This window comes from Anopheles funestus, chromosome 2RL (genome assembly GCF_943734845.2).
Source record: "Anopheles funestus chromosome 2RL, idAnoFuneDA-416_04, whole genome shotgun sequence".
Lineage (NCBI taxonomy): Eukaryota > Metazoa > Arthropoda > Insecta > Diptera > Culicidae > Anopheles > Anopheles funestus.
Genome location: NC_064598.1, coordinates 51,820,765 through 51,848,740, shown reverse-complemented (window position 1 = coordinate 51,848,740; position 27,976 = coordinate 51,820,765). Strand labels below are relative to the sequence as shown.

General features: G+C 44.9%; 1 protein-coding gene across 6 annotated transcripts; it reads right to left on the bottom strand.

Moving 5' to 3' along the window:
* Positions 1 to 12: 12 nt before the first annotated feature.
* Positions 13 to 27,628, bottom strand: LOC125762905 (ankyrin repeat domain-containing protein 17). Of its 6 annotated transcripts, XR_007418271.1 has the most exons (19): positions 26,300 to 27,628; positions 20,024 to 20,062; positions 18,949 to 19,084; positions 18,759 to 18,851; positions 18,596 to 18,656; positions 18,375 to 18,531; positions 17,990 to 18,289; positions 17,170 to 17,584; positions 15,319 to 17,006; positions 14,637 to 15,128; positions 13,539 to 14,490; positions 13,202 to 13,329; positions 12,827 to 13,120; positions 12,484 to 12,750; positions 6,408 to 12,404; positions 4,476 to 6,326; positions 3,792 to 3,944; positions 3,532 to 3,709; positions 13 to 2,940 (listed from the first exon to the last, which is right to left on the bottom strand). XR_007418271.1 is itself a non-coding variant. In XM_049425525.1 (18 exons), the coding sequence occupies exons 1-18, from the start codon at positions 27,344 to 27,346 to the stop codon at positions 3,680 to 3,682; spliced, it is 14,100 nt and encodes a 4,699-aa protein (XP_049281482.1). In that variant the 5' UTR covers positions 27,347 to 27,628; the 3' UTR covers positions 2,980 to 3,679. The 6 variants fall into 6 exon arrangements, 5 of the variants coding, with proteins under 5 accessions (XP_049281482.1, XP_049281485.1, XP_049281486.1 ...); XM_049425525.1 differs by lacking the exon at positions 13 to 2,940 and having other exon boundaries at positions 2,980 to 3,709; XM_049425528.1 differs by lacking the exon at positions 13 to 2,940 and having other exon boundaries at positions 2,980 to 3,709; positions 13,785 to 14,490; positions 26,300 to 27,621.
* Positions 27,629 to 27,976: the final 348 nt, after the last annotated feature.

Here is a 27,976-nt window from a genome sequence, read left to right as displayed (position 1 = left end):
ATTTGGTTCTGGTTTGTTTTTCTGCTTCATTACTTATAATATTCCGTTTTCAGTTTTTATATTGGTTACTTTCCAAATATAATATATAATTTATAGAATAATAATATATAATAATAATAATTATTCAATAATCCATCAGTAATCATTAATCTGTACGGGTTTTGCTTGTTTTGCATCATGTGTGTGTGTGTGTGTTTTTTTTTTTCATCTTCCTTCCGTTTTATCATTTTACCGACAACGTATATATCAGGTTCACCACACGCACACACTGCACGGATAGTGTTGTGAGTGAATGGGTTTCTGTTTTATTTTGCCTTTTTTAATCTACCGTTAGCGTTATTTCTAGTTCTATAACTGTTTTCTCTATATGTCCACTGTAATTCTTTACTCATGTTTCCCGTTGTTGGTAGTATGTTTTCTTCATCGACTACATAAGTTTCCAATACATGTTAGCATATTTTGCAAATATGTTCTCTTTTCCTCTCATTCTGTTGAGTCTTTCAAGACTCATGGGTTCGACTTTATCATGTTTCTTCTTCATTCATCTGCGTATGATCTTTTCATCGTATATTTTCAAGCAGTATCAACGGGAATCTTTCTGTTTCTCTTCGTTCTTTCGTCAATCGTTCATTTATTTCTTAAATATCATTGTGTGCAACAAACACTGCAGTTTTCCTCCTTCTACTGCTTGCCATACACTCGTGACTTCTGCATTGAACAACGGCAAATAGTGTGTGTAGGTGGTTGCACGATCGCATGTTTAGTAAACTTGCCTACATTATAGTTGTATGAATTTTCAAGCAATTTATTCAATTTGGATCATCTTAACACAGGCTAATCGAATGGATAGTCCCCGCAAAGCGTTATTAGCCTGTCGCGATACCATTTCTCTGACCAACCACAATTACACACGGATCCCAACTAAATGAACTAAAAGAACAAACACTAGCGAAGCTTTCAGTGCTGCTTGCCATTTCCATTCCCATTCAATGTCCATCATTTTCTTCGACCATTGATTGCTCTTTACGTGGCGTGGTACAAAACAAAACACCCAAAACTATACGTTTACAACCCATGTAAAACCGAAAATGTTGAAAATTGTTGTCCGACAACGCATCGAGTCGGACATATCCTGCAACCAAAGGGAACGGTTTTGTCTGGGTATTTGCGGCACAAAAAATTCTTTCGTATTCGATACGACATTTGAACTAGAAACGGGTGGCCTTAGCATACCCTGGCATTTCCTATGAATCTTCAAGGCCCAATTGAAGATCGCGTGGTAAAGCCGAGGATTATACAGCCTCACGTCCATTCTGTCCCAATTTTAAGTGTTTCTCTCCACAGCCCACACGAGTAGCATTTATCGTTTAACTTTAAATGCGGATATTCTTGTTGATAGCATACAAATCAAACTAGAGTTTGACAGTGCTGCTGTCGTCCGTCGTAAAGAAATAATGTAGATTGCAGGATGTTTTCCCGTTCAAGTGTCTAATTAGGTGCCACTCACTGTTCGCTGCCGATATTCGAACCGGCTTCTACGATCGGTTTCTTTATACTGTGCCGAGAAATTAACCTGAAGAAGACCGCCATTTGCTTTGTTTGTTGATAATATGTATATGTGAAAACTGTATTGATTCATTGGCTCAAATAAGTGCATTGCAATTACCGAAGCGGCACCAGGAAGCTGTGTGTTTTTGATGATTTAGATGTATAATAGGTTAGACAAAATATGAATAGCTTTGTAGGCTCAAACGTTAGTTTTTCAAAGCATAACCTCGTGGTTCAGAATAATTTTATAAAGCCCGTGTAATGGTTATTATTGGTATAATTGTTTCTACTTCCACTCGTAGTATCTTTTTTCACTTCGTGTTGCATGATTCTATTTAAATAAAGCATGTTTTTGCCGCCCTACTAACACGGTAAAGCCTTTCTCTTTTCTTTTGATAAACAGTTCCATTAAAACCGAGTTGGATCATTTTTTTCTGCCAATTTTGTTCCTACCACCTGTGCCAAATGGTATCCAAAAGAAGAAGAAGAATGTCCGTTTCGAATGATCGTTATGATCAATATTTTGCGTAAATCAATTCTTTTACTATTAGGTTGCACTATTTCTACTTCATTTTTACTAAGCTATCCAAATTACTACCCATAGTGCGACATCCAACTTCGAACATTAGCTGAACAACGTTCAAGCAGGGTAGAAGAACTGACCGTGGTTGAGTAGTAGACTCAGCTTTATCTAAATGTAGATTCCTAAAATTGAAACTTTTAGCCATTACCTTTAGATGCACAATATAACCAACTACGTTACCAACACACGGCCATTGGTGAATTCGGCAGCTCAATTTCGATCTTTTGCTCTTTGCGCTCTAAGTAGTGTCTAGTCGTCATTGTAGGCAATAATTTCAATAGGCTTGAGTAGTGTGTTTGTGTGTGTGTTTTTTTTCTGCGTAGTAGAGCTTGTTTCATATGCAAATTTTGTTATGCGTGTTTATCTCAGGATAGCATTCAAGTGTAGCTTATAAGTGATAGTATTTAATGGTAGAAGTAGATATTACTCTAGTAGATGTTATAGTAGTACTGGTATTATTTATACTTGCTTGTTATGCTATGCATTTGGCTGGCTTGATATTGATTTTATATCCTAACCGATTACGTCACACTACTAGAAAACGTGCGAAATCGTCAGTTTTTTGCTCGGTATGGTGGTAGTACTTGTGCAAAATTGTCGAGTTTGTTTTCACTGCAAGGCAGACACTGTGTTAACCGACTTATTACGCTTACCGACAAGCGGCATACTGTGAACGAAGTTAAGGGATATACATCTTTGTCGCCACCGTTCCTATATATGTTGTGCTGTTTCCTATCGGAGTAGCTCGAACACACAGTTGAGATTAGCGTTCATTTCGGTATGCTCAAAGCGATTCCCACCTCCTATGACTTTAGGGCGCAAGAAAGAAACGAAAAAAGGCATAGAAATACACTGTTGACATATATTCTTATATTCCATTACCCAAAAACGAGATAGTGCACATAGTGTCTTTGTAGTTTACGCTGTTAAATGAACATTGTGTAGTGTCACTATTAACTGTACTGTAGAGTAAGAGCATGTGAACGACTGAACATTAGACAAAAAAAAACCCAAGGAAACGATTTCGGGCATGCACATGGCAGTGCAATAACCTTACTACTTGGTAGGTTTAATCGTTTTCCTCCGTTCCACTGTTATTTCGAGGAATTGTATCAGCAGCACACAGCAGACGACGCTTCGAATAAACTCCGAACAGATATTTCACGATTTTCAACACTTTGCGCAATTGGGGCAGAGGCTAAACGCATACTTTTCAGAATAAACATTCGCATTTTTACTACGACATGGAGAAACGGTCAACTAGTAGTGTGAAGCAGTGGCTGTGAAGTTGTCTCATCAAACGCAACACACATTTAGCCGATCTCTATAAAGTTGGTTTGACGTCATCTTTAAGATGACAAAACCCGCAGGACAACCTGCAGAGCAAGATGCTAACTTACCAACGAATCTTTCTGCTGATTCTATTTTTCCTTCTACTATCTATCCCTTTCTAATTGCCGATTCTAAAGCAGCTGGTATTACGGTAAGTGTAGTATTATTACAAATTGGCTTCCGACATCTTCGACAGGATCGCTTGGTTGTCTTCGTTTAATGTCCAGACCACTTTTGCGACCAGCCCTGCATCGAAAAATAAATGACATCCGAATGGTTAGCTTGATCTTGTCGTATTCACGCCTTTTTGCTTATCAACAACACTTACATGCTTTTCATGTTCCCACGGTGGTCGCAGTTCTGCCGTTCCCACCATATCGTTGGATGGTGTGAATGGATACTGCATGAAGTTCATGTTAGGTTGATTGGGTCCACTCGGTCCAGATCCACCAATGTTGCCATGATAATCCATTTGTAGTTGCTTAGTGATAAAGAAGAAAGTACCAGTTGTGTTTATTTATATTCAATACTATTTATATTTATATGATACTAAATACAGGCTGTGACACATATTGGCAAATTTGATGTATTTTTAAGTAACTTTAAAATCAATTAATTCTTTGTAAAAAAAATTGTTATTCTGTAGAAATTAAATACTTCAATAACTATTTGAACATGATGTATCGCTTCTTGGTGCCACACATAAACAAACACATAAAGTTGTGTATTTCGAAATCGTCACATTTCGATACTATGCAATTTAGAGAACAGTTGTCACCATCGCGTAGCATTAGTACATCTATATGCTTCGTCCGGTTCACGATTTATTTAAATATACTGAAAATGGCAAAAAATGTGCAGTATCACATTTTACCACCAAGGCATGAATAAATAGCCTTAAAGATAATCAGATAATTTTTAAACTAGATGAAATGGCAAAACGTGATTTTAAAACAAAAACATGGCGATCATATATGATACACCTTGGAGATCTACATGTGCAACTACCTACCTGGAAGTGATCCGGTATATGAATATCATCCATGTACTGTCTGTTCATTCCTGCCGGCGTTAGCCATGGTAGAGGTGGTTGTTGCTGATGCTGTTGTTGCGACCCTCCCAAACCACCGCCGCTGCCCATAAACTGATTTTTGTCCATGCCCATCCACGGTTGGTTGCCGGAAGCAGCTGCCGCAGCCGCGATTGCAGCCGCTGATGCACCACCGTTCATTATGTCTGGTCCGTCCAGTCCAACGTATGTCGTTACCATGGCAGTATTGTACATGTTTCCACCATTGTTTCCTCCACCGGCACCAGCACCTGCACCTCCACCACCGCTACCACTGCCCACAAGACCAACATTACCATTTCCACCATATTTCCAGGCCCGTTCGGTACCAATGGCGCGGGGTAGCTTCCGAGAATCGTCCATCATTGACTGTTGTTGCTGTTGTTGCTGATGCTGCGCAACAAGTCCACCAACACCACCGTTTATAGTATGTTGCGCATTGTTGTTGTTTGGCGATATGTTGGGCGACCCAGTACCTACGGCAGCATTAAGCGCCATTGCGAGTCCATTTTCCATGCCCATCAAATTGTCACGCTGTAGGTGGCCTAAATCAGACGAGAACCAGTTGTTTCCGCCGCCTGTACCACCACGATGATGCATTCCACCAACGGGTGGAGGACCACCACTACTGTTGCCTCCTGTTCCGCCACCACTACCGTGTTGCTGTTGACTGTTGGGACGACCCGGTGCAAGACTGTACGATGACAGCGAAGGATACTTTCCACCACCCATGCCGATTGGGGGTGGCGCGTGGAACATTCCAGATCCTCCGCCGCCGCCGCCACCACCGCTTGCATTATTACCACCGTAAGGCTGATGATTGTTGGACAGGCCCATCTTGCCCGGTTGATGTTGCGCCGGTGGCATAACTGAAGGACCAATGCCACCGGAGAATGACGATGCCTTAGGATTGAGGCGGGAAATGGGCGGAAGACCTGCGTTCCCGTTACCACCGAGACCGAGATGTTGTTGGTAGGAGGATTGAAGCGAATCCGGAGGGCCACCACCACTACCAGCGTTTTCAAACATAAGCGGCGGAGGCCGCGAACTTCCTACGGGTGGTTGCTGTGGTGCTAAGCCGCTAGAATGGTCGCGTCCACCAGTATTCCCACCACCGCTCAAGTAATCCGGTGGTCCATTTCCACCTACCGGATGCCGCATGTGTGAGGACAGGTTCATCATCGAACGCAGCATGCCTAGACCACCGCCGGGAGCACCGTTGCCTTGTGCGCCGTTACCAGTACCACCACCGTGCATCGACTGTGGTGGTGGTGTCGGTTTCATACCGACGTTCGGTGGCTCGTTCGACGACTGATAGGAGGATGGATGGTGCTGATGTTGACCACCGCCGGACGTGGATGACGGTACGGACGATGATGCAGAGGAAGATGAATGTCCTCCACTTACCATGTTCACAACTCCCGAGTCACGTGAAACAACCGTGGAAGTTGAAGGTTGCTGCTGTGCACCGACGGTCCCGCTTCCCAAGCCGGTGAGTGGCGATGTGCTGTTGCTACCGCTGTTCGCTCCACTCAGTATATGACCAAGCCCCAATGACTGCTGCTGATGCGAGTGAGACTGTTGCGACTGATGGTGGAGATTTAAATGTCCTCCATTGGCCTGCTGCTGCTGCTGCTGCTGCAAAGATTGGTGCATTGGAGGTTGCTGCTGAAGTTGATGTTGATGCGAGGACATGCTGGATGATGGAGGAGTTGTAGCATTGCTCGAGGCTTTGGAGCTAACTGGCGAAGAAATCGCATTTCCACGGTAACCCGGAGCCTTAGATGCGTCGACCTGCAAAAGCAAAATGGATGTAATGTTATAAATTTGATTCTCTAATTGTTACTCTTTTCTGGTGTTGCTTTCTTTACATACCTGCAGCGTTGGTGGGTTCTCCATGAACGTTGCCAAAACACCACCACCTGCACCACCAACACCGACACCTGCATGCTGCTGATGATGTTGCTGATGATGATGCGGCGGAACATTCGCGTGTGACAGATGATGCTGTTGCTGATGGTGATGCCCACCGTACAGCGGTGGTTTTCCAACATCGCCAACGTTACTTCCAGTGCCGTTTCCTCCAACACCCCACTGGCTATTGGTAAACGGATCATTGAACAGTGAATAGACGTTCGACGGTGGAGGCGAAGGTGGCAGCTGCTGATGCGATCCGATAGGTTGCATCTTTGAGTGTAGTTGACCACCGATGGTTGGCGAGGTGGTTGAGGTTTGCTGTTGCAGCAACGGCGATGGTGTAGTAACGCTACGACTACCTATGGGACCCGTCACTGACGATGAGGTCGACGTACCGGATGATGAAATGGTCGAAACCGAGCATACGGATGCTGATGCGGACGATGATGGTGGTTGTCCGATTGGTGTAATGGATCGTCCGCTTCCGGGTGCAGCAAGTGGATTCGCTGTATTTGGTACAGTGATAGGTGGTAATGGCGGTACGGTCGAAGCTTCAACAATCGTCGGACCTGGACCACTTGTTGCAATGGGAGGAATAAACGACGAAATCTTCTGATGTCCAGCCCCTCCATTGCCGTTACCAATGCCACCGCCTCCACCTCCAGTTGGTTGATGGGAATTCGATGAAATCATGTGTGATCCAATTGTAGACACACCAACACCAACTGCATTGGCATTGCTACCAAATGGTACTGGTAGCCCTGATCCACCACTTTTAGCTGGAGATTCCTGCACTTGTGCTGGTGCGCGACCTCCGATCACTCCAACTGATGGCTGTTGATGGTGTTGCTGCTGCTGCTGTTGGCCCTGTTGCGCCATGACAGAGGAATTTCCAGAACCGCCGCCAGCGGCACCGGAAGTGCCGAATGACTTCTTTTGACTGTTTCCGGCTGCATTTCCGCCGTCCGAAGCAACCAACTTGGCGAACGATCCTACCACGCCAGAGGCTGCTCCCGTACCGGCAGTGTTGCCGCTAACATTCGTACCACCTGGCTGTGGTACTGAGCTAGATGCATTTGGTGCTTTGATGTGGTTTTTCGATTTCATCGATTGCATTCCTACACTGCCGAACGGTGCCGATACGTTTCCACTTGATGGACCACTCGTTGCTAAACCAGGGTGATGGATCGGTCCCTTTGGTCCTCCGGTTGCGAGTAAGGTGGACGATTGCTGCTGTGATGCTTGTGAAGTCGGCTGTTGTCGCTTTGCATCCTTTCCCTGACCAGCAGAAGCCGCAACGGCATATGGCACGCTGCCGCTATTATTAGTGACATTATTGCTGGAAGCTGCCGTCAGCACGCGGGACGACTGTTGCTGTGGCGAGGCTGTCGCTGCCGACGATAGGAACAGATTCTTGGTAGTCGACGTCCGTGTAGCGCTTGAGTTTGGCGGCATCGAACCTTGGGTGGACGGAGTCTTAGTGTTAACCACACCCACGGTCGCTGCACTGGTTGCTGTTGATGCGCTGCCGCTAGCAACAATGTTAGCGGCGTTCGCATTGGTAGACTTGTTTGTAGCACTAAACACATTCTTTCCACCCTTAATGGGGCCTCCTATCGAATTGTTGTTAGTGCCAGCGGCTGCTGCGGCTGCGGCGGCCGCTGCTGCTGCTGCTGCAGCAGCTGCTGCAACACCACCCGACGCCACGATAGCCGACATTGTCGGAGCAGCACCATTGGTTGGAATAATGGCCGCAGGCACAATAACCGGTGACTGTTGGGCCGACGTTCCACCGGACGACAGTAGCCCTCCCGATGATACTGAGGAGTGTGGCCCAGCCGATGATCCACCACCAGTACCTGATGTCGAAGAACCATAGCTTTTTTGCGTTGAATTGCCGCTGCTAGCGTTGTGCTTTGGCAACATTAACAATATGTCTACATCGGGATCCTTAATGAGAGTAACGATTAGTGAGTGTGCCTGCTTGGTCGCTTCTTGCGATCCCTTGATAGTAATCGATCGGTCACCCTGGCTTTTTCCCTGTTTCTCTACCTCAATATGCGCTCCTGTTGCGGCACGGATTGCATTGATGTTGCTGCCAGCACGCCCTATTACCCGCGAGATGGCATGTACCGGCACCTGCACTTTACGACATTCCATTGGCGAGGAAGAAGATCCACTGCTACCAACACCGCCGCCACCACCACCACTGCCACTATTGCTTCCGGTGCCGCTGCTCCCTGAACTACTACCGCCGCTGCCGCCGCTCTGTTGTACCGAACTCTTGCGCACAACCTCCTTCCAGCCTTCTTCGCGTTTAACACCCATTGAGTTGGTCTGTGATACGTTTGCATTCTGCTGCTGTGACACAGACATTCCACCAGACATGGCCTGTTGCTTCATCGGACTAGCTGAGGACATCTTGCCATGATGACCGTGATCCTCATTATTTGCAGTGTTGTAAAACGTTTTGTTACCATGCGTTTTCTTTCCACTGCCACTGACATTGTTATAAAAGTTGCCCCCACCGCTTGATACCAGTTCATCATTTTGTTCCGAGGTGTGCCGGTTGCCCGAACCAAACACGATAATCGATTTACGATTTCCCGCCACACTGTTTTGCTGTGACTGCTGCATTGCGCCACTGCTGCCCGTACCGCTGTTACCCGTCGGCTGACTTTGCTGATGATGGTGATGATGATCGTTAGTAGAGGATTTTTTGCTTTCGTTCTTCGTTGCCATCGTCAGTCCACCCGAACGATCGTGATCTTTCGGTGCGACGTTTTCCTTCTCTAGCGTTTTTTCACGCTTTTCTCTACCGCCGCCATATTGCTGTTGCTGCTGCTCTTTCTCCTGCTGTTGACGCCGATTCTTTTCCTTTGAGTTTTTATCCTGCACCACAGTATTACCGTTCGACGTTGATACAGTACCACTCTCCGGGCTTTTCGATTGCCGATTGTTGCTGCTTTGTTGGTGCTGCTGTTGCGCATTGCTGGACGATTTGCCACCGCTAGATGCATTTGCGACAGCGGCCGCCTTTGCTGCTCTTGCTGCACCGGCTGCGTTCGTGGAGGCAATCGTACCGCGTGCCGTTTGTGCCTGCTGTTGTTGCTGTTGCTGCTGTTGCTTTCGTTTCTTGTTGTTTTTCTTTTGCTCCAGCGCGCTGCTGTTCGATGAGGACTTCACCTCTGAGCTGGAACAAGAACCCAAGCTGTTGGCATCGATACCAGAATCACCTTCCTCTTGTACCTGATATGGTATCGACATTGGCCGATACTGATATAGCTGACCGTTCGCATTCTGCTGCTGCTGGCGCTGATTGCTATTGGATGAGGAAGATCCAGCCTGATTGGGCTCTCTTCCTTTTTCGCGCTCCACATCCTTATGCTTATCCTTCTCCTTGTCCTTATGTTTGCCCTTCCCGTCCTTCTCTTTCTCGCGATGATTTTGCTGCGATTTGTTATGAAGCTGGGAGGTCACGTGATTGGAGTTGCGATTTTTATTCTTGTTGTTAATAGACGACTGTTGCGTCATTGCAGCAGAAAGCAGCAACTCATCCTCGTCATGCTCGCTGTCCACATCCTCTTCCTCCTCCTCCTCCTCTTCCTTCTCGTCCTCGGCTTCCTCCTCTTCATCCTCGTCATCGTTTCCTTCCCCGCCAGCACCTTCTTCGCCCATCTCCAGCTTGCGCTGCTGCTCACGCTTTTCCGCCCGGCGTCGCTTTTTTCTTTCGCGACGCTTGGCAGCAGCCGCTTTGCGGCTTTCCTCCAGCGACCGTTCGAGATCAAGCTCCTTCAGCAGAATGGATGCATTTATGTTCGCCTTGGTTGCCTGCTGATCCTTCGCAGCACGGATAACTTTCACACAATCGTGACATTTTTCCAACAGTTCCTGCTCGTTGATCGTGTTGATGTAACGCGTCATCTCTTGGTCCGACGGGAACTGTGTCACCTGACCTACCATCCATTTCACTACCTTCGTGTGGCCCTTCCGGAAGGCAGCCATCAAACAGGAAACCTTCCGGTTGTCTTGCGAATCAATATCACCGCCGGCGCTACAAAGTAATTCCACCACACCCAGATGACCACCGTTTGCCGCAAGCCAGAGCGGTGAATTGCCTTTCTTATTTTTCACCTCTACCAGGGCACCACGCGATAGGAGCAGTTCGACGAATTTCAGATGACCTTTGTCAGCCGCGATGGTGAGCGCCGTATCGCGGGATGATGGTACTGGGGCAGCATTAACGTCGGCTCCCTTATCTAGCAGGACGCGACCGACATCGATGTAGCCGCCCGAAGCCGCTTCCATCAGCGGCGTAAGGCCTGTCTTGGCACGATGCTCTACATTGGCCTTACGGTCTAAGAGTAAGCTGACCACCTCGTGCCGGCCTTGAAAGCATGCCAATGTTAGCGCCGTATTACGGTTTGTTTCAATCTGTGCGTTTATATCCGAACCCATGTCAAGCAGCAGCTTAACAGCGGCAACATGCCCATTCATAGCAGCAAGCATAAGCGGAGAAATTCCTAGTTTGCTTCCGGTGCGTGAGTTTATCTCTGCACCATGCTGTAGTAACAATTTAATGATGTTCACGTAGCCACCGCTAGCAGCTAAGCTGAGTGGCGTGTAATCGGACACATTGCGATGCTCTCGGTTTGCGTTCATGCTGAGCAACAGCTCAACTACCTCATACCGTCCACCAGAGCAGGCCAACGAAAGTGGTGTGTCCTTGGTTCGTTCCGACTGTGCCTCGATCTCGGCACCATTGCGAAGCAACGTATCCACCACCTTTTCGTGACCGGCCGTAGCTGCCAATATCAACGGGGTGAAACCCTTCTTGTCTTTGTGCTCAATATTTGCACCTCGGGTAATTAACAGCTCCACCATATCTTCATGGCCGCCGGCACAGGCCAGCGTTAATGCGGTATCATGATTCGAATCGGTTTCCGAGTCTACATCAATCGTTCGCTCCGATACGACTGTGCCACCCTGTGGTGGCATCATACCGGTACCGGCATGGAACGGTTGCACGGCACCACTCGGTGGTGGTATATCCATTGCTCCGCCGACCGATCGTGTATTGCTGTTGGTGCTATCGTACTGATAGTTTTGAATTTGACCATTTGCACCAGCACTCTGCTGGCCAGCCGGTGCCTGACGAACTGCTGGCACTGCAGCGAGACGGTTCTTTTCTTTTCGGTTTTTCTCTCCCTTCTTTCCGCCACCGGTACCGCCACCTAATTTTCCACTGCCTGGGACAGAATTGGCTGGCTGGTTGTTGTCCATTAAAGCGAAATGTTGTGTCCTTACCAGCGGGGACATTTCCTCCTCACCTCTGGCCGATGCGACATGCTGTTGTTGTTGCGGTGTTTGTGTAGAAACCTGCATTTGGGCATGTTGTAAACAATGTTGTTGCGATTGTTGGGGCTGCTGCTGCTGGCCCTGGGTTTGCAAATGTTGCAGCTGTTGTCCCTGGGCCTGGGACTGCAGATGCTGCATTTGCTGTCGTTGTTGTTGTTGTTGCTGCTGCAAGGCCACTGAACCGGAATGTCCAGCAGACATACCCTGCGCATGTAGTTGCTGTTGAAGCTGAGCGTGCTGAATGGCAGCAGCTGCTGCAGCAGCCGCTGCGTGCGGTTGCATTGCTGCTATATTACACTGCTGCTGTTGTTGCTGCCCAGCTGCCTGCTGCAATGAAAGTGTCTGCTGTTGATTTTGCGACTGCTGTTGGTTACTGTTAGCCATCATGTTCATATGATCGTGCTGTTGATCCTGCGCCATTTCCTGTTGTTGCTGTTGAGATTGCATGGTAGGCAGTTGAAACAGCAAATGCACTTGCGAAGCTTTATCGGCATCGACATTGAACACAAGCTTTGGTTGCTGTCCTTGGGCACCGCTGCTTGTTGCTGGCGGATGATGTAGTTCAGTTCCGGAAGCGGAAGCCAGTGATACAGATGCCTGTAATGGTTGAATAAAAGAAGAAAGAAAACTCTCGATATCTAGTCAACATTTATTAACCTAATTTCGCGCTACATACCTCATGAATTTGATTAAGCAATTGAATCGACTGCATTGAAAATGGCTGCGGATCCAATGCTAACAACTGACCAGCAGCTTGGGCGGTACGATAAGCAAACGTCGGATCGCTAAGTGTCACCATACCACTGCCGTCTTCTACCGGTGACGATGTACCTGAAGTTATCTGGGTCTGGTTACCCGCCCAACGAGTCTTGCAGAACGAGTTTAAACCAATCAGATTTGCGTACATATCCATATCCTGGCAACCGAAATTGGCAGCCATATCCTGTGTGTTGAGGAACAATCGTCATATTTATGTTCTAGTTCGATGTTTATTGTTTGCTTATGTCTCTAACACTTACGTGCAATGCCATTGGAATTTCGGGGCATCCGTTCAGCACATGGATCACATCGTCAATGCTGTCCACCCATTCATAGTTGTATGTCGATTCTCGCGAGCCGTGTGCCTGCGTAACTGATCCGTCTTCACCGTGATACTGTTCGAGGGTTTCATCATTCATCAGTGCAGGATACATGCCACCCACACACTCGGTGATGCCTTCAGCATCCGATTCCTCGATGTTAAACATTGGCAGGTGCTCCTCGCCTTCTTCCGCATACTGATGGCCGTCAGTAGAATCGCCGAGTTTGATAGGCTAGTGATATATAAAACGGTGTGGTAATGGCGAATAATCATGCAGCTGTTGGCCACCGGAGCACTTTCGAAGAATACTTACATTGCTACCGCTCTTATGCTGAATAATGTTTTGCATATGCTGATGAACTTGCACGAACTCTTGTGCAGGCAGTATGTCGGAGCCGCTGAAACTGCACAGGATGCGCGACAGCTCCGGATACTCGATATCTGGGTGGGTAAGAAGAAAATTAAGCATCAATAAATTAAAAACCGCTCTAACGACCTAAACACCGTCGAACGCAAATAGTCCGGGACAGGACTAATGTGCTGGTCCGTGGGTGACAAAAAGGACGATACATGGGGAAAGGTGAACAATTCGTATCAAGCGCTGCTCGCGTACTATTGTCCATTCCACCCACTGGTGTTCGGTACACTACCGGCATTGTTTATCATCGCTGGCGGGGGTGAAGCGGGAGGTTCCAAGTTCGACCCTGGGCAGCTGGTCAGCGGTGGTGTTTCCGAAGGTGATTTGGAAGTATCGCCGAGCAAGCGATGCGCGATCTTGAGCATCAACTTACGATCGACCATCGCAAAAAGGTTGAACTGGTTGTCCGGATCGATGCTAGACACGGTTCCACCGTTCCCACCACTGGTACCTCCTTCGTCTTCACCATTGGCATTACCTGCACCGGTTCCTCCTCCTCCTTCTCCTCCTTCGGCAGTGTTGTTATTTGCGCTTGTGGTGGTGCTGCTGTCGCTGCTACTAGCGCTGCTATTACTGCTACTGATGCTTCCACTGCTGATGGTGCTTCCTTCGCCATCGCCAGCAGCACCGGCATCCCCGGATGGTGCACTGCTGCTGTCGCCGGTACTCGTTGTGTTGGTTGTAGAGTTGCTGCTACTAGCTGCAGAGCTGCCGTTCACGTTGCCCGATGAGCCACTGTCACCTGCGCTGCTGCTGCTACTGCTGCTACTACTGCTGGCACTGTCACTGGCAGTAGCTTCTTTTGCGGTTCCACGAACCGATGATGATACGGACATCTGCTCTGCCGAACAACCTTCAGCGACATCGTCTTGCTTAACATTTGAACTGCGATTCGCTACAATACTCGTGATAACCGTCGGCTTGGCTAACGACGTAGGAATCATACTGCTGTCATGTTTCACATCGGCAGTAGCTGAGAACGACTCGTTCGCATTACCAAAATCACTCTTCTTCACATCGTTTCCACCATCCGTTGATGATTTCTTATCAGATGGTTTGCCACTCGAAGACATCGATGCCGTTTGCATGGTGGATGGCGTTACGGGTGACTGTGACTGAAGATTCAAGTTCGCCATTGATTGCTGCAACAATTGCACATTCTGGTCGGAACTTGGAATCACAGACTACAAAAAAAGTACACAATTTAAAAAAAACATTAAGACACATTACTAGACATTACTTAACATCACATATAAAATTTAAACTCTAATAAATCGAGTATAGTTATTCTGGTAAGAAGTATGATAAATCCGTAATATAATGTACTAACCAAGTTGTTGTAAATTGACACCATTGGATTTTGCTGCAGGACACCGGTGGCGTTTCCGCTACCACCGGTCGCATTATTACTCGTCAAAGGCCAGAATGATTGTTGCTGCTGCTGCTGTACTGAGGCTGTAGCGGTTGCAACTGCCGCAGCTGCTGCAGCCGCCGCTGCTGCTGCAGTTTTCCGATTATTCTTGGCATCTTTTTTGGACACAGGTTTCACCTTTGGACGATCGCTGATGGCAGTGCTTTGGGACACTTCCGATGGGGCAGTCAAGGTAGTGCCACTGCTGGTGCTGCCGGTAGCCTGACTGATGTTAGTGCCGCCTGGAACAACAGAGGTACCGGCGGCATTAGCAGCTATTGTTGCCAGTTGAAGATGTTGCTGTTGCGACTGAGGCAAGTTGTTTTGCAAGTTGGCAAGGTATGATTCCGTGTGCGGTAAAAGAGTTGGCGGTGGACCTTTCGCATCACTGATGAATTGTATTTTCGCTTTCTGTAATAAATTACAATAAACAAATCAGTCAAAAAAGATGATTAGGTATATCATGCACGTTTATGTCGTTTCATGTTTGGCACTGATTATTGATCTGTTTGCTTCAAGTTATTGTAAACAATATACCATTAATAACGGATGAATGATATCGGCTTGTAAAAAACACACCAAAAACACAAATATTAATTACCTTCTGGAATTGGATCTCACTCATCTGCTTCTGATACTGCTCGTAATCAGATCGCATCGCAACGTTGCTGACACGGGGAGGAGGTTGTTGTTGCAACGAGGACACGTTTTTCATTCCACCACTGCAGCTCCCATTATTATCCTCACCAATAGGATCGCTGCGAACCTGCTGTGCCTCGGAACTGGTTAGATTTGCCTCGAATGGCGAAGGCAGTGCTACTGTTGGTTGCTGTTGCTTCTTGCGCAGTAAGCTACGCTGTTGCTTATTACCACCTGCCCCAGCTGCATTGTTGTTACCTACAACCGTTGGCACCTGCTGCTGCTGCATATGTTGTTGCTGCTGCTGTGTTACGACGCTATTCCCTTGTAGAATGATTGGCTGGGCTGCTTGTAACTGTTGCGCCTGCTGTTGATGTTGGTGTAAATATTGTATCAATTGTTGTTGAGCAACAGTCGCTTGATCTTGTTGCTGCTGTTGCCCGGAAATCGGCGGTGTGGTTGACGATCCAGCAGACCCAGCTGGCCCGCTGGTCATGCGACGTACGCGAGGGCGCAAACCAATCGCTAAACCTTCGAGGAAGGTATCCTTTAGGGAAGGGTCTTGTATTTCTAAAAGGTGATGTGCCAGAACGGACGTGTCGTTGCCACTACTGTCCAGCAACATGTTCGCCTGGTTTATAAGCTGGTGACTGTTCGCAAGCAGCTGCTGGTGTTGTTGAAGTTGCTGTTGCTGTTGCAGTTGAGCTTGCTGGGACTGTTGTTGCGGAGGTCCTTGGGCTTGCAGTTGCTGCTGCTGTTCTAGCATATCTTTGCTTGGCAGTTGAAAAATCTGTTTGTTACTCACACGAATCGCTTCGGGTACTTCGCGCAAACCAGGAGGACCCGCCAGCAACTGTTGCTGCTGCTGTTGCGCTTGCTGCAGTTGTTGCTGATGATGCTGGTGCTGCTGATGGTTCTGCGTGATAATGAGCTGCTGGGCTTGCTGGTGTTGCTGTTGCAATTGTTGCTGGTGTGCCTGTTGCTGTTGTAGTTGCTGCATTTGTCCACTACTAAGCATATTCTGCTGCTGGGCAGCATTCGCGTTCATTAGCGAATGCGGAAAGTCCAGAAGTAGCTGCACAACACCAATGTGGCCACCCTTGGCTGCCTCGATCAGCATTGTACTGCTATCTTTCAGCCGATGGAAGGGATCTGCACCGTTCTTTAGCAACAGCTCCACAACATTCTGGTGACCGCCAGTGCAGGCCAGTGAGAGGGGCGTATGATCATTGTTCGTAGTGTGCCGATTAACGTCTGCACCACGTTCGATCAGAAACTTCACTATGCACCAATGACCGGCGCGGCACGCCTTCATGAGCGGCGTGCGACCGCCTTCCGATTCGTGTTCTAGTTCAGCTCCATAGTTTAGCAGAATGTCCGCTACCTCAGTATGACCATTCTCGCACGCGTACGTCAACGCAGTGTCGCCCGTTTGCGTCTGCGCGTGTACATTTGCACCATGCTGAAGCAGAAAACGCACCAGATCGATGTGACCCTCTTGGGCAGCTTCCATTAGCGGCGTTGACGCACCGAGCTCAATATCTGCCCCATTCTTGATGAGATATTCTGCCACCTCGATGAATCCTCCACAACACGCTAGCGTCAGAGCCGTTTCTTGAGTTTCTTCGGTTTGAGCATTGATCTGCGCATCTGTAATTGTTATATAGAAATCATCAGTTATGGGGAGATTTTCCATAGGTAATATAAATTTAAAATCTTGTTTAAAACATATCGTTATTAAACAAAACAAGAAAATCAAAACTAAAATGTCTTTATAAATTAAACAATCTAAAAGCTATGATAAACCACTTACTCTGTTGTAGCAACAGTGCCACCATCTCCTCGTGACCCTCTCGTGCAGCTTCCATCAGCGGGGTATAGCCTTCATCGTTTACTTCCTCGATGTTAGCTCCGCGATCGATAAGCAGCATCGCCAGGTCAACATGCCCTCCGCATGCTGCTAGGGTGAGCGGCGATTCAAATGAGTCAGTTGGCATATTTACTTGTGCTCCTGAATCCAGCAGCAACCGCGCCACCTCCACATGCCCATCCATGGACGCTTCCATTAGAGCTGTGTGCATTTCATCGGTCTTATGCTCCTGGTCAGCTCCAGCCTCCAACAGATAGCGAACCATATCTAGATGGCCCTTGTAGCAGGCTAGCGTTAGAGCACTCTCCTTAAACTCATTAGAATGTGTATTAATACCGGCTCCATGCTCCAACAGAATCTACAAAGAAGAACAAATTATAAGTTGATCATTATTTATACACACCGATCGCGCAACAAGTTTAAAACATATAGTTAATAATTGTCTGCGTGGAATCCATCAGATAAGATCAAATAATAATCATTACTCAGTAGCAAATGCACTCAACAAATTTACACAACAAAATAACCCGCTCGAAAGTGATAGATTCTCTCTGAACGAACGACCTTAGAATCAGCAATAAATCGACTCAATAATGACGATCAAATCAGTGAGCAATATCGTCTGTCTTTGTGTTGTTTCGTTGCAAAGATGATAGCTGTGCTATTGGTACAATGTTTGAGTTCTGTTCTCGGATTTAATCATATGGAATTGTAAAAAAGGTAACAAAAAGAATGATCCATTTCGAACAGAGCTAGCATTTACCTTGGCGACTCCGACATGACCCGCAGAGGCGGCTTCCATTAGCGGAGTATGCCCATTCTCGTTGTGATCCTCCACCTTAGCACCGTGATCCAACAGTAACTTCACTGCCTTCTCATGGCCTCCGGCGCAGGCATACATGAGCGGAGTGTTACCGGTGGACGATTGCGCATTCACGTCCGCGCCATGCTTGAACAACAGTTCTATTATCTCAACATGACCAGCTGATGCAGCTTCCATCAGTGGGGTACAATCGTTCTTTTGGCCACGATCGTCAACCTGTGCGGACATTGCAAGCAGTACCTATACGGAAAGAAATGAGAACGAAACAAATACGAAAACAATTTTAATGCTATCCCAATATGACGCTTCCAGCTGTCATACACACCTGAGCCAGCTCGTAATAACCGGCGGAACATGCCAAGGAAAGCAATGAATCGCCTTCTTCGGTGGCTTCGTTCAACGAATTTCCTTCGACGAGCAGACGCCGCACTGTATTCACATCATTATCAGTGCAAGCCGCAATCAGCGAACGCGATAGCAAACTATAAACGAAACATAGAAACGATAAATTAAAATGAGCTGACATTCAATGTTGCTCACACTTACTTTTTATCCCTTGGACTGCCATCGCTAGATTTCATTCGCGTTAAGGCATGCGCTGCTTCGTCTAAAAAGAGAAGGAAACAAATGTGGAATTTAAAGACCAAATCTTGCCGGTAAAGTGTTCGTAAATCCGTTCCATATAGAATGAAATTATCCCTCCACTTACCTCGTTCATGATCGGTATCATCATCGTTCTCTAAGAGAAATTTTCCCGGTACCGTACTATGAACCATATCGTCATCATCGTCCTCGTCGTCTTCTATTGTGAGCGAAAGGGAAACAAACCAGTAAAGAAAATTGTTTTAGTAAATCCGTCAAACACGGATCACAATCTCGTTGCGCGAATATATGCGTACCATCAGAATCTTCATTATCGTCGGCATCGTTGTCGCAACTGTCCGACTCATCCATGTCGACGTCATTCTCACAGCTGTCGGAACATTCCGTTTCCGGTATTTCAATCGACTGCTGATCTAACGCAAAGTCGTCAACCTGTAGGAAGCGAAAAAGAATGATGCATTAACAAAGGGAATCTCATGCGAATTACGGATGTATGAAATAAATATTTGTTAACAAAAAAAAGATATGGCAAGTTTATAGGCCATCGCAAGCGTAGTACACTGGGCCATCCTCCTTTCTTTAGATTACACAGGCCGCTTCAATGCTCCTTCATTGTAAAAATGCAACAACAAAAAATGTTATAATCTAAAAAACAAAATGGACGTGTAGATGTTTGATAGTAATTGTAAAAAAAGTAATATGTACATTAACTATTTCTTCGCCACAAAAAGACAATTAAGAAAATAGTACAAAATTCGAATACAGTTGTGCTGATCAAAATATAATGATAATTGTCTTCTCTCCCCATCCTTAACAATGGACAGTACAATTATTGTTTGTCCTGTTTTGCTGGTTGAAGTATCTAAAGGCTCAAGATCGGCTGGATGTTGTTGTTGGTTGTGAGTAGTTTATAATTGCACTGGCAAACGTGGTCCGTAAAATGTAATAACACAAACGGTTTATTTTTAAAATTGTTTATGATATTACCAAAACAGGTTCATAAAAATAGACGTTTTAGGCGTGTTTCGTGGGGTTAGAAATTAGCATAAAAATGTTATCAAAGCTGGTTCGGCTTGAGGCCAAAAACAATAGTATTAAATAATTGTAATGTGTGATGTAATGTGTAATGTGTAATTTAAATTATGTAAAAACAAAACAATAAGTTATAAGAAAACTTATCAGCTTTTAGTTTGAAATTTGGCATTGGATAATTTTTGACCGCATGCTTATAAAAAAACGACAACATGACATGAAGCCAGGAAAATGGAATGCGCATACAAACACACACGCAACACACACAAACACATGGAACGCGCAGGCCTCTTGGGGCAGGGTGGAGACCGCTTTCAACACACAAGCAACGACACTTACCAGCAGATCTGGCCTTAGACATAGGCAAGCCAGCAAAATCTAAGAGGGTAAAAAACAAGATAATAAAAATTGCAAAAATAACGTAAAATGAAGGGTGTAGCAAAAGAAGGAAAAAAAAACAAACGAACATCATTTATGGTATCAACAACCACAACAACTCATTTTAAATATGAGCTAAAAGACAACTAATTAACTAAGAAATACGATCGTTCTATATAAATGAAAACAAAACAATTAAGAACTTTGTGTTTTTTTGTTTATGCTTATGTAATTCATGGATTACATTTTTATGTTGCTTCATTTTCATTGAACAATATGCTAGCGTATTGCCCAAAGTGTTTATACTCTTTATAATCTGTTTGTATGAGTATCCTTTCTTTGATTTAGATTAATTCAAGGGCTTGTAGACTAAACACATCAGGTATTTATAGTGTACCCGCTACAGTAATTCAATGCCGTAAGTCTCTACAGTTATATCATTGAATTTACTTTAAAGGACATGCTAATCACAACTAGACAAGGAGAAGCATCTACCTGTAACGGATATATTTGGTATGTCCATTTTTATCTATTTCGTATTATATTAAATATGTAGTATATGTGCATTCAATGACAACAATAGTATAAAGTTTGCCATTTGTAAATTTGTACATGAAGCCAAACAAGTATCAACATTTTTGCAGACTGCATATTCGTGAAGCGAGTGATTAAAAACACACTTTGCCTCTAAATAAACGCACAATTTACGAATCGCATGTCATGTGTGTCAATACGTTTGTGGGCAAGTACGTTGACCTCCACACCCGCGGTTGCAAGAGTATCGTAGTGAGTGTGTTGTGGGCTTTTGGTCAGCTCTTTTACAATCGCCGGTGTGTAGCACTTTGAGTTGATTGAAGTAAATTGTGAATCGTACAGCTAAGCGAATCGACGAAAAATGCATATACAACCTTACTAACAAGCGGAATGTTAACATTTAGAATTACATGAATTAACATATTCCCTATGGAACATCATCTAAAAAACCACTACAGGCGTGTTGTATCCATAATGTCTTCCAATGATAATTTAATCGAATGCAAATCGATTTAATTCACTACAAGGGTCGTTTGTGTACGCAAAGGGAGGGAAAGTGATTTGCAATCAGTAGGAAATTTCGAGTATTGAAGATAAAATTAAAGCTTTTCTTTGAATCACACATTAATGCGGATCCTTTCCTGTACCTAGTTAGTCCCCACAAGGTTATTAAATATTGGGCATGAAGAAACGGTTGTATGACTGACCATATCCTTACACACTCCAATATTAAATGTTCATGACGTTTAGTTAAATGTTATATTGATGTTTCCTTCCACATCTAGTCCAATAATGAATTAAACCCATCGTGAAAAGCCGTGAGGAGTTACACACGGTGAACGATTTGGGACTTTTAATTCCCTGCTGGGAATCCGTGCATTTTTTTTAACTCACACACACACACTATCTCCAGCTATTACGATTCGGACGGTCCTAATTACCATTTACTACCGATCATGAGCACATCACCAGCATTTACCACTACTACTGGCATGGATGGGTGAACTTTTCCCTATTTTATTTTCTCCTGTATCGTGAGTTTGAATCATAATTGCAAATATTCGTTGGCCCCATGCGATACACGGGGCAAATCCTTACACAGCGAAAGGGTTGATTCGATCCCGTCTTTACAATAATCAAATTTTCCAAGTCTTTAATTATAATTATTTACAGACTAATTGACAAATAAAAGTATACATTTTAAATGAAGCTTGCTTTTACTTTCATAAATATTTTAAAAGTAAGTTTTTAAATCCGAAAATATTGATTTGTAACCAGCGCTAGTACTTTGTTGACAGTGCCTGTCTACGCCCAGTTCAAACCACAAGTGAGTATATGTGAAATGGGAAGTTGGGCATGATGAAGCGATGTGTATGCTGGTGGTACGCACTAACATGCTAATGTGCCGTTTCTTCTAACGAGCTTTAATGCCGGCGTTACCACATACTGATCCGTATCTATGCCGGATCCGGGTAAATGAAGCTTGGACCATGTGTTTCTGGAAGGGATGACCTTATCAGTCATCGTTGTAATCGTATCTGGCTGAAATTGGCCGATACGGACAACAATGCAGTTACTTTTGACGAATAAAAACACTAATACCACTGGCGCCATCTATTGGTTGGTATTCTTATGAATGTCACATGTATAGAAACTATCGAAAGACCGTACGCTTCCGAGCATTTCGTAAAACATTAATTTTTAATCCGAATATTTATTTCAATAAATTAATTACGAAAAAAAGGATTGTTAAACGCACGTGGGGAGTCAATTACCAAAAACAGAAATGTGCCTGGTTTGCCAATCGTACTTTCCTCTGAATTTAAACATTAATGAACGATTTCCAAGCAACCATATACAGTAGTGTAGAAGAGGTGGTCACCAGTCTGATCATTTGATCACTTTACGTTTCATGCCACCAAGGCGTATTGAGACAATAAGCATAATGATAAGATTTAATACCAGGAACAGCACAGAGCAATTTATGTGTACAATGTAAATTCACGATATGATTTTGCTTAACATTGTGTTGCAAAATGTGTCGCGTCCATTACGCTGAAATTAACGCTGGATCAACACAGATCTTCCATTATTCGAAGTTAGCAGCGTAACGAACTAACCGCCATTAGAATTTCACACAACACATGCACACATTTTGGGCACGGATCGAATTTCGGCGAATCAATTGTTGAAATAAACATTTCGCCACGAAAAATGCATTTCACATTAAAAACGCTTTAGAGAAATCGATCGCGCTTAGAGGACCATACGTCGGGAAAAGAAGGAAAACAAATCAAGGGAACGCTCTAGTGTGAGCGAGAGAGCGCAAATCTGTGCGATGGTGTGCTGTACGGAGAAGGCTAAAATCGTGTGCCACACACATCGTGAGAAAAAAAAGATCGAATGAAAAAAATTGAAATACTGCAAAGAAACGTTGTCGTCTTCGTCGCCGTTTCGACCGACGACTCCAAATGGTAGCACCGTATTATATCCCCGTCGGACGGAAGAGCGCTTTCACCAACACACACACAAACACGCATATGCATACACTCATATGCGCCCACCTATACTATCGTTTGCCGCATTCGCCTGCGACTTTGCGGAATGTGGAACGCACACTACCATACCACATTTCCGTTGCTCTCTTTTAACCAATTAGCTTAACTTCTATTGCGAGATTTTATTTAGCGAATGCTAAAATGCAATTAAGAACGTAATGTTGAGCAGCGGTTGGATTATTTTCCTAAACATTTACTATTACTATTTTCAAGCATAGTACAAGGATAAATTAACACGCGCAGTTGTAAGATCTTCCATCCCTCAATGTTCGATGCGCTATCAATCATACAACCCCACATAGGCAATGTGCAGCTATACGGAATTGTTTCTTTGTCGTTTCATATGGAAAACAATGTACAATGAACCTTGAACAAATATTATACGAAAACTTTGTTCTAAAGTCCAAATAGCTGTTGTTTCATAGTTTGAACAGTCATGCAGCACTTTCACGTTTTCTCCTTCTCCTATAAGGTGTGCACTATTATCACAACCACTAGCGTACACACGCGCGTTCCATTGCCGGGGACCGCTCATCGATGTAGTTGTACCACCTTTCGTACTTGCACATAGCACTACCGTCAAAGTAACGTCATGTCATGTCTCCCTTTTCCATTCTTTTTTTTTGCAATCCATCAACTTCTCTACGCCTTCCTCGGAATCGATGCACACGATGCACTGAACAGGGACCATCATGTCGGCAGAATCACGTAACCTTTTTTCCTGTCCGACGACAATAGGAAAATTGATTTCGGCACAATATTATCGTGGTGTTAATTGAATGTCACACGGAAATCGATTGTAATTCACGCACCGATTTACGTTTTTATGTATCAAGCACGGAATTAGTCACCAACAAGGTCTTAAAGGAATTCACGGTTCAGTTGATCGAAGGAAGGAAGGAAGAGAACACAGCAATGCGGGAAAAAGTAGATGGAACGAATGGAAAAAATCGCTCATTTCCAACACACATACACTACGCACACACGCACATACACACTTGCACTTGCGAAAACTATTCTTCTCTTTTTAGTGCTGTGGCATATTGCTGCTGATCCAACATACATGCCGTGACAGTGTGTTAGTGTGGAATTAACTTTTTTTTTCATTTTGACAACTCCTCCCATCTCTTCCAATCACTATCCACATGCGGGAATTGCTGCAGCTATTGCAGCCACAATTTTCCACTTTGCAAAGCTACTGATTTAGTTTCGAGAGGCCATTAGATTTTTGTTTCACTGCAATGCCAATACATTAGATTTGCACTCAACAGCACACTATAGTGACACTTACACGCATTCTGACTTCTTCCAACACTCGCTGATGGTCGTTCTGCAAATTTTGCTCCGGTTTACCATCATGCACTTCTTCTTCCCGCTCGTCTTCTTCGCCTGAAGCACAATCTTTTAACCTTTTCATTGCTTCTTCCACTTCCATGCTCGACATCATGCTTTCATCACACATTCTGCTACTTCGATCATCAGCATCTTCCACTGCAGTCGAATGGACGACGTACCACACCATACGCGAACACACACAAACACAAACGCATGCACGCACGCACGCACTACGGCTTTTCTACTGCTGCTACACGACTAAACTTCAACTATAGCTCAGACTAAAAATTCTGCCTCACTAGTTTCGACACCTAGTTAAGGAACGAACACGGTCGCGCGACTGTTCCCTTTTCTGCTGCTAGTGCTGTTACCCGCGACACACACACGCACACAACTGTACTACGCTCTTCTGCCACAGTGACCGCTCTGTCAGTGTGTTGGTTTGCTTTGCCTGGTTCGATCGCACGTACACATGCGGCATACACAGCTGCCATTACGCACACTTCGTCTGCTACCACACAACTGCCGTCAATTGCTGCTCGTTTTTACCAGCAACTTTTGGGGCGATGACGAGGGACGAACGATGAAGGACCACACGATTGCTCGAATAGCGATCGTTTTCCCTTCAAAAACCGGGTGCTCCGTTTCTTTTGTGTGAGCAAAATCGCACATTTGCTGCAAAACACGCATCGACGGTACTATTGCTGGTTACTGGGTAAAAAAAAGCATGGACTGCTCGACTGCGGCTCTGGATGACAGACTCGTGATTAGGTTAGGGTTGTGCTCTGCTCGAACAGGAACATCTTTACCCACAGTCAGAACACTAATTTTTGTAAAGTTTAATGAATTTTATGCTCTTTATCTCCTACCAAGGTAGATTTGTGAAAAACATGGTGCCTTCGGAGGCTGAGGAAAATTTGATTTTCTATTTCAAATGTTAGTAGATAAAGAAAATTAAAACCTATCATCAGTACAAAAAATTAACTGAAAAAAGTAAAACAAAAAACATATACATTTTTGTTTCGTTTCATGAAGGTCTAAGAAGCTTGGAAATATTATGGCCTTGGTTTTAAAAGCGCTGCTGGACAGCACAAAGTAGAATGCACTTTTACAGACGCACAACGACGAACGGCACAGTTTTTTCGGCTTTACATACGTTGTGCCTTTTGCATCCATAAGAACACACCCTGCTGCATTCTTCACCCAACGGACAGTATAATCATGCTTCTGTATGCATTGCTCATGACAGAGCTGAGAGAACAATTGTCATTACTTGATGAAAAACGCATATTATACGCAATTCTGTGTGCTGACACACTTCCGGTATAATTTTAATGTGCATATAATCCGGTATCATTGTGTAAAAGGATACTCTATTGTTTTTTTTATAACAGCCGAAAACATTGAAGATTGAAACATCACTAGAAAATTGATGTAAAAATCTTTCGAAAATATTGATTGCTTCTTAATATATAATGAAACAAATGTATCCGGAAAGGTAAATCGTAAATGAATAGGGTTATCTAATGACAATGGGGATTATTGCTAAGAGATAAGCGGATAAACCGCGTGGTAAGGTATGTATGCATTTGTTTAAGTACAACATAGGAACTTTCTTTGTTTTTGCCAGGGCAAACCTAGCATTTTGCTTGGAAATGAGAGTGTGAACATAAAACTTAATATAAGAGATAGTAGAAAAAAAGCAAAATAAACAAATGAATGTTCATCTGCCGAAAGTATCGATTCTACAGTGAGAACAGCCCCTAAACCTGTAAGATACAAATACGTGTATTTAAGATGTGGAATTTACCTCCGACACCGATTCCTCTTCCGACTCTGACGAGTCTGAAACGCGAGGCTGTATCTCGGAGAAGGTCTCGGTATCCGACTTGGTCGGAGACGAGCTATTGCTGGTCGCTGATGGTTTACTGTTGATATTAGCCGAACTAGGTGCAGCGCTCTGGCTGGGCACACCAGGAGCCGGCTTCGACATACCAGTGGTACTTCCGGTTCCTCCCGCTGCGACCTTGCAGTCGTCGTCACCGTTGGTACCGTTGCTGGCGTTAGCTTGTTTGCCGGTACTGCTACTACCATCACCAGCTCCTGGGGCGCCCGGTGTATTGGCACCCACGAGCACGGTCGATGGCGTAGCAGGCTTTGTGGCTGTTGTGGAACTCTTCGGCGAAGACATTGTTTTACCATTATTTTTAGAACTGGTTTTACAAATGACGCTGCCAGGCAGCTGGGTTCGAATCGGTTCAACCCCGAGAAGCGTTACTGTGTCTGCTGCAGCAAGTGTAAGCCTGTTCCTCAGCTTTCCAGCTGCAGCTTCTTCAGTCTCCGCCCTTGCTGACAGTGGATGCGCCGCTGTTCCTACGACCGAGTCCGTTCCGTCATCAGCATTCCGTCCCGCATGCAAGGCCGATGATGATGACGGCGAAAATGTCGTAGAAGTGGTGGCCGTACCAGCAACAACGTCGACGATGGTAGTAGCAGCAGCACTGTTTCCACTGCTTGTTACTCCACTATTACCACTATTGCCGATACCACCACTACTGTTGCTGCTACTACCACCACCGATTGTGCTGCTGTTGTTGCTATTGTTCTTGGATGTCGATGACGAAGTGTTGGCTGCTCCTGTTTCTGCTGCTATTCCCTGGGAAGTTGATACGATTGCCGTTGCCTCCTCTCCTTCCGTTGATGTTGATGAGGATAAAGACAACGAACACGACGACGAAGACGACGATGAAGGCTGCTGCTGCTGCTGCTGCAGCTGCGATTTCAACGAAGTCTGCTGATTCACTGATTTAACAATTTTCTCCCGGTTTTTCACTCCGGATTGTTCAGCATTCTGCATTTTTCGCTATGCGTCCAATGAGCTAGGCGCATTTACCATGCGTTTGTCACAATTTAGGTACGTTTACAGTCACTTTTCACTAGGTAAATTCGCTTTTTCATTCGGAGCTTCCGTGCCTTTGACCGCCTGTAGAATTTTTCGCCATATTTTATTTTCACCTCCTGCTTTCTCTCACTCGCTGCCCCGTTCTGCTCGAAATGTGCTTGAAAAGATGTTTTTTGTCGCAAATCTGCTCGAAAGCCATCAGTTTTGACAATTAATTCGCCCGAAAATGGCTCGTCACATCCGGAGCGAAGATAATGCGGTGAGGAAAGAAAATTCGTACATACGACATTTTTTGCAAGCAAGGACAATTCTTCGCTTGAGAAAAATCGAAAGTTCCAGAGGACCGTTGAAATGGATGTAACAAATGGAAATTATTATAAAAATTGTGGTGGATGGAGTTTATTGGACCACATTAATTACTGCATAGTATATTTTGAAACAATTTGCGTGTAAATTCCGGTTCCTCCGCAGATGTTGTTCGAAGACAAGTTTGATAGTTCATTTTTTTCGATATCACAAGCTAATAGCAGATACGTACATTTGTTCACACATGCATACATTTGTTTTCATCATTGTAAAAAATAA

What these genes read in the sequence shown, in the direction of transcription:
- LOC125762905 (XM_049425525.1), bottom strand. Translation starts at nt 27,346, where the DNA reads ATGCAGAATGCTGAACAATCCGGAGTGAAAAACCGGGAGAAAATTGTT. An exon ending in GGCAGTCCAAGGGATAAAAA is followed by an intron (nt 18,532 to 18,595) that starts GTAAGTGTGAGC and finishes TTTCGTTTATAG; the next exon opens with TTTGCTATCGCGTTCGCTGA. An exon ending in AGAACCCACCAACGCTGCAG is followed by an intron (nt 6,327 to 6,407) that starts GTATGTAAAGAA and finishes TTGCTTTTGCAG; the next exon opens with GTCGACGCATCTAAGGCTCC.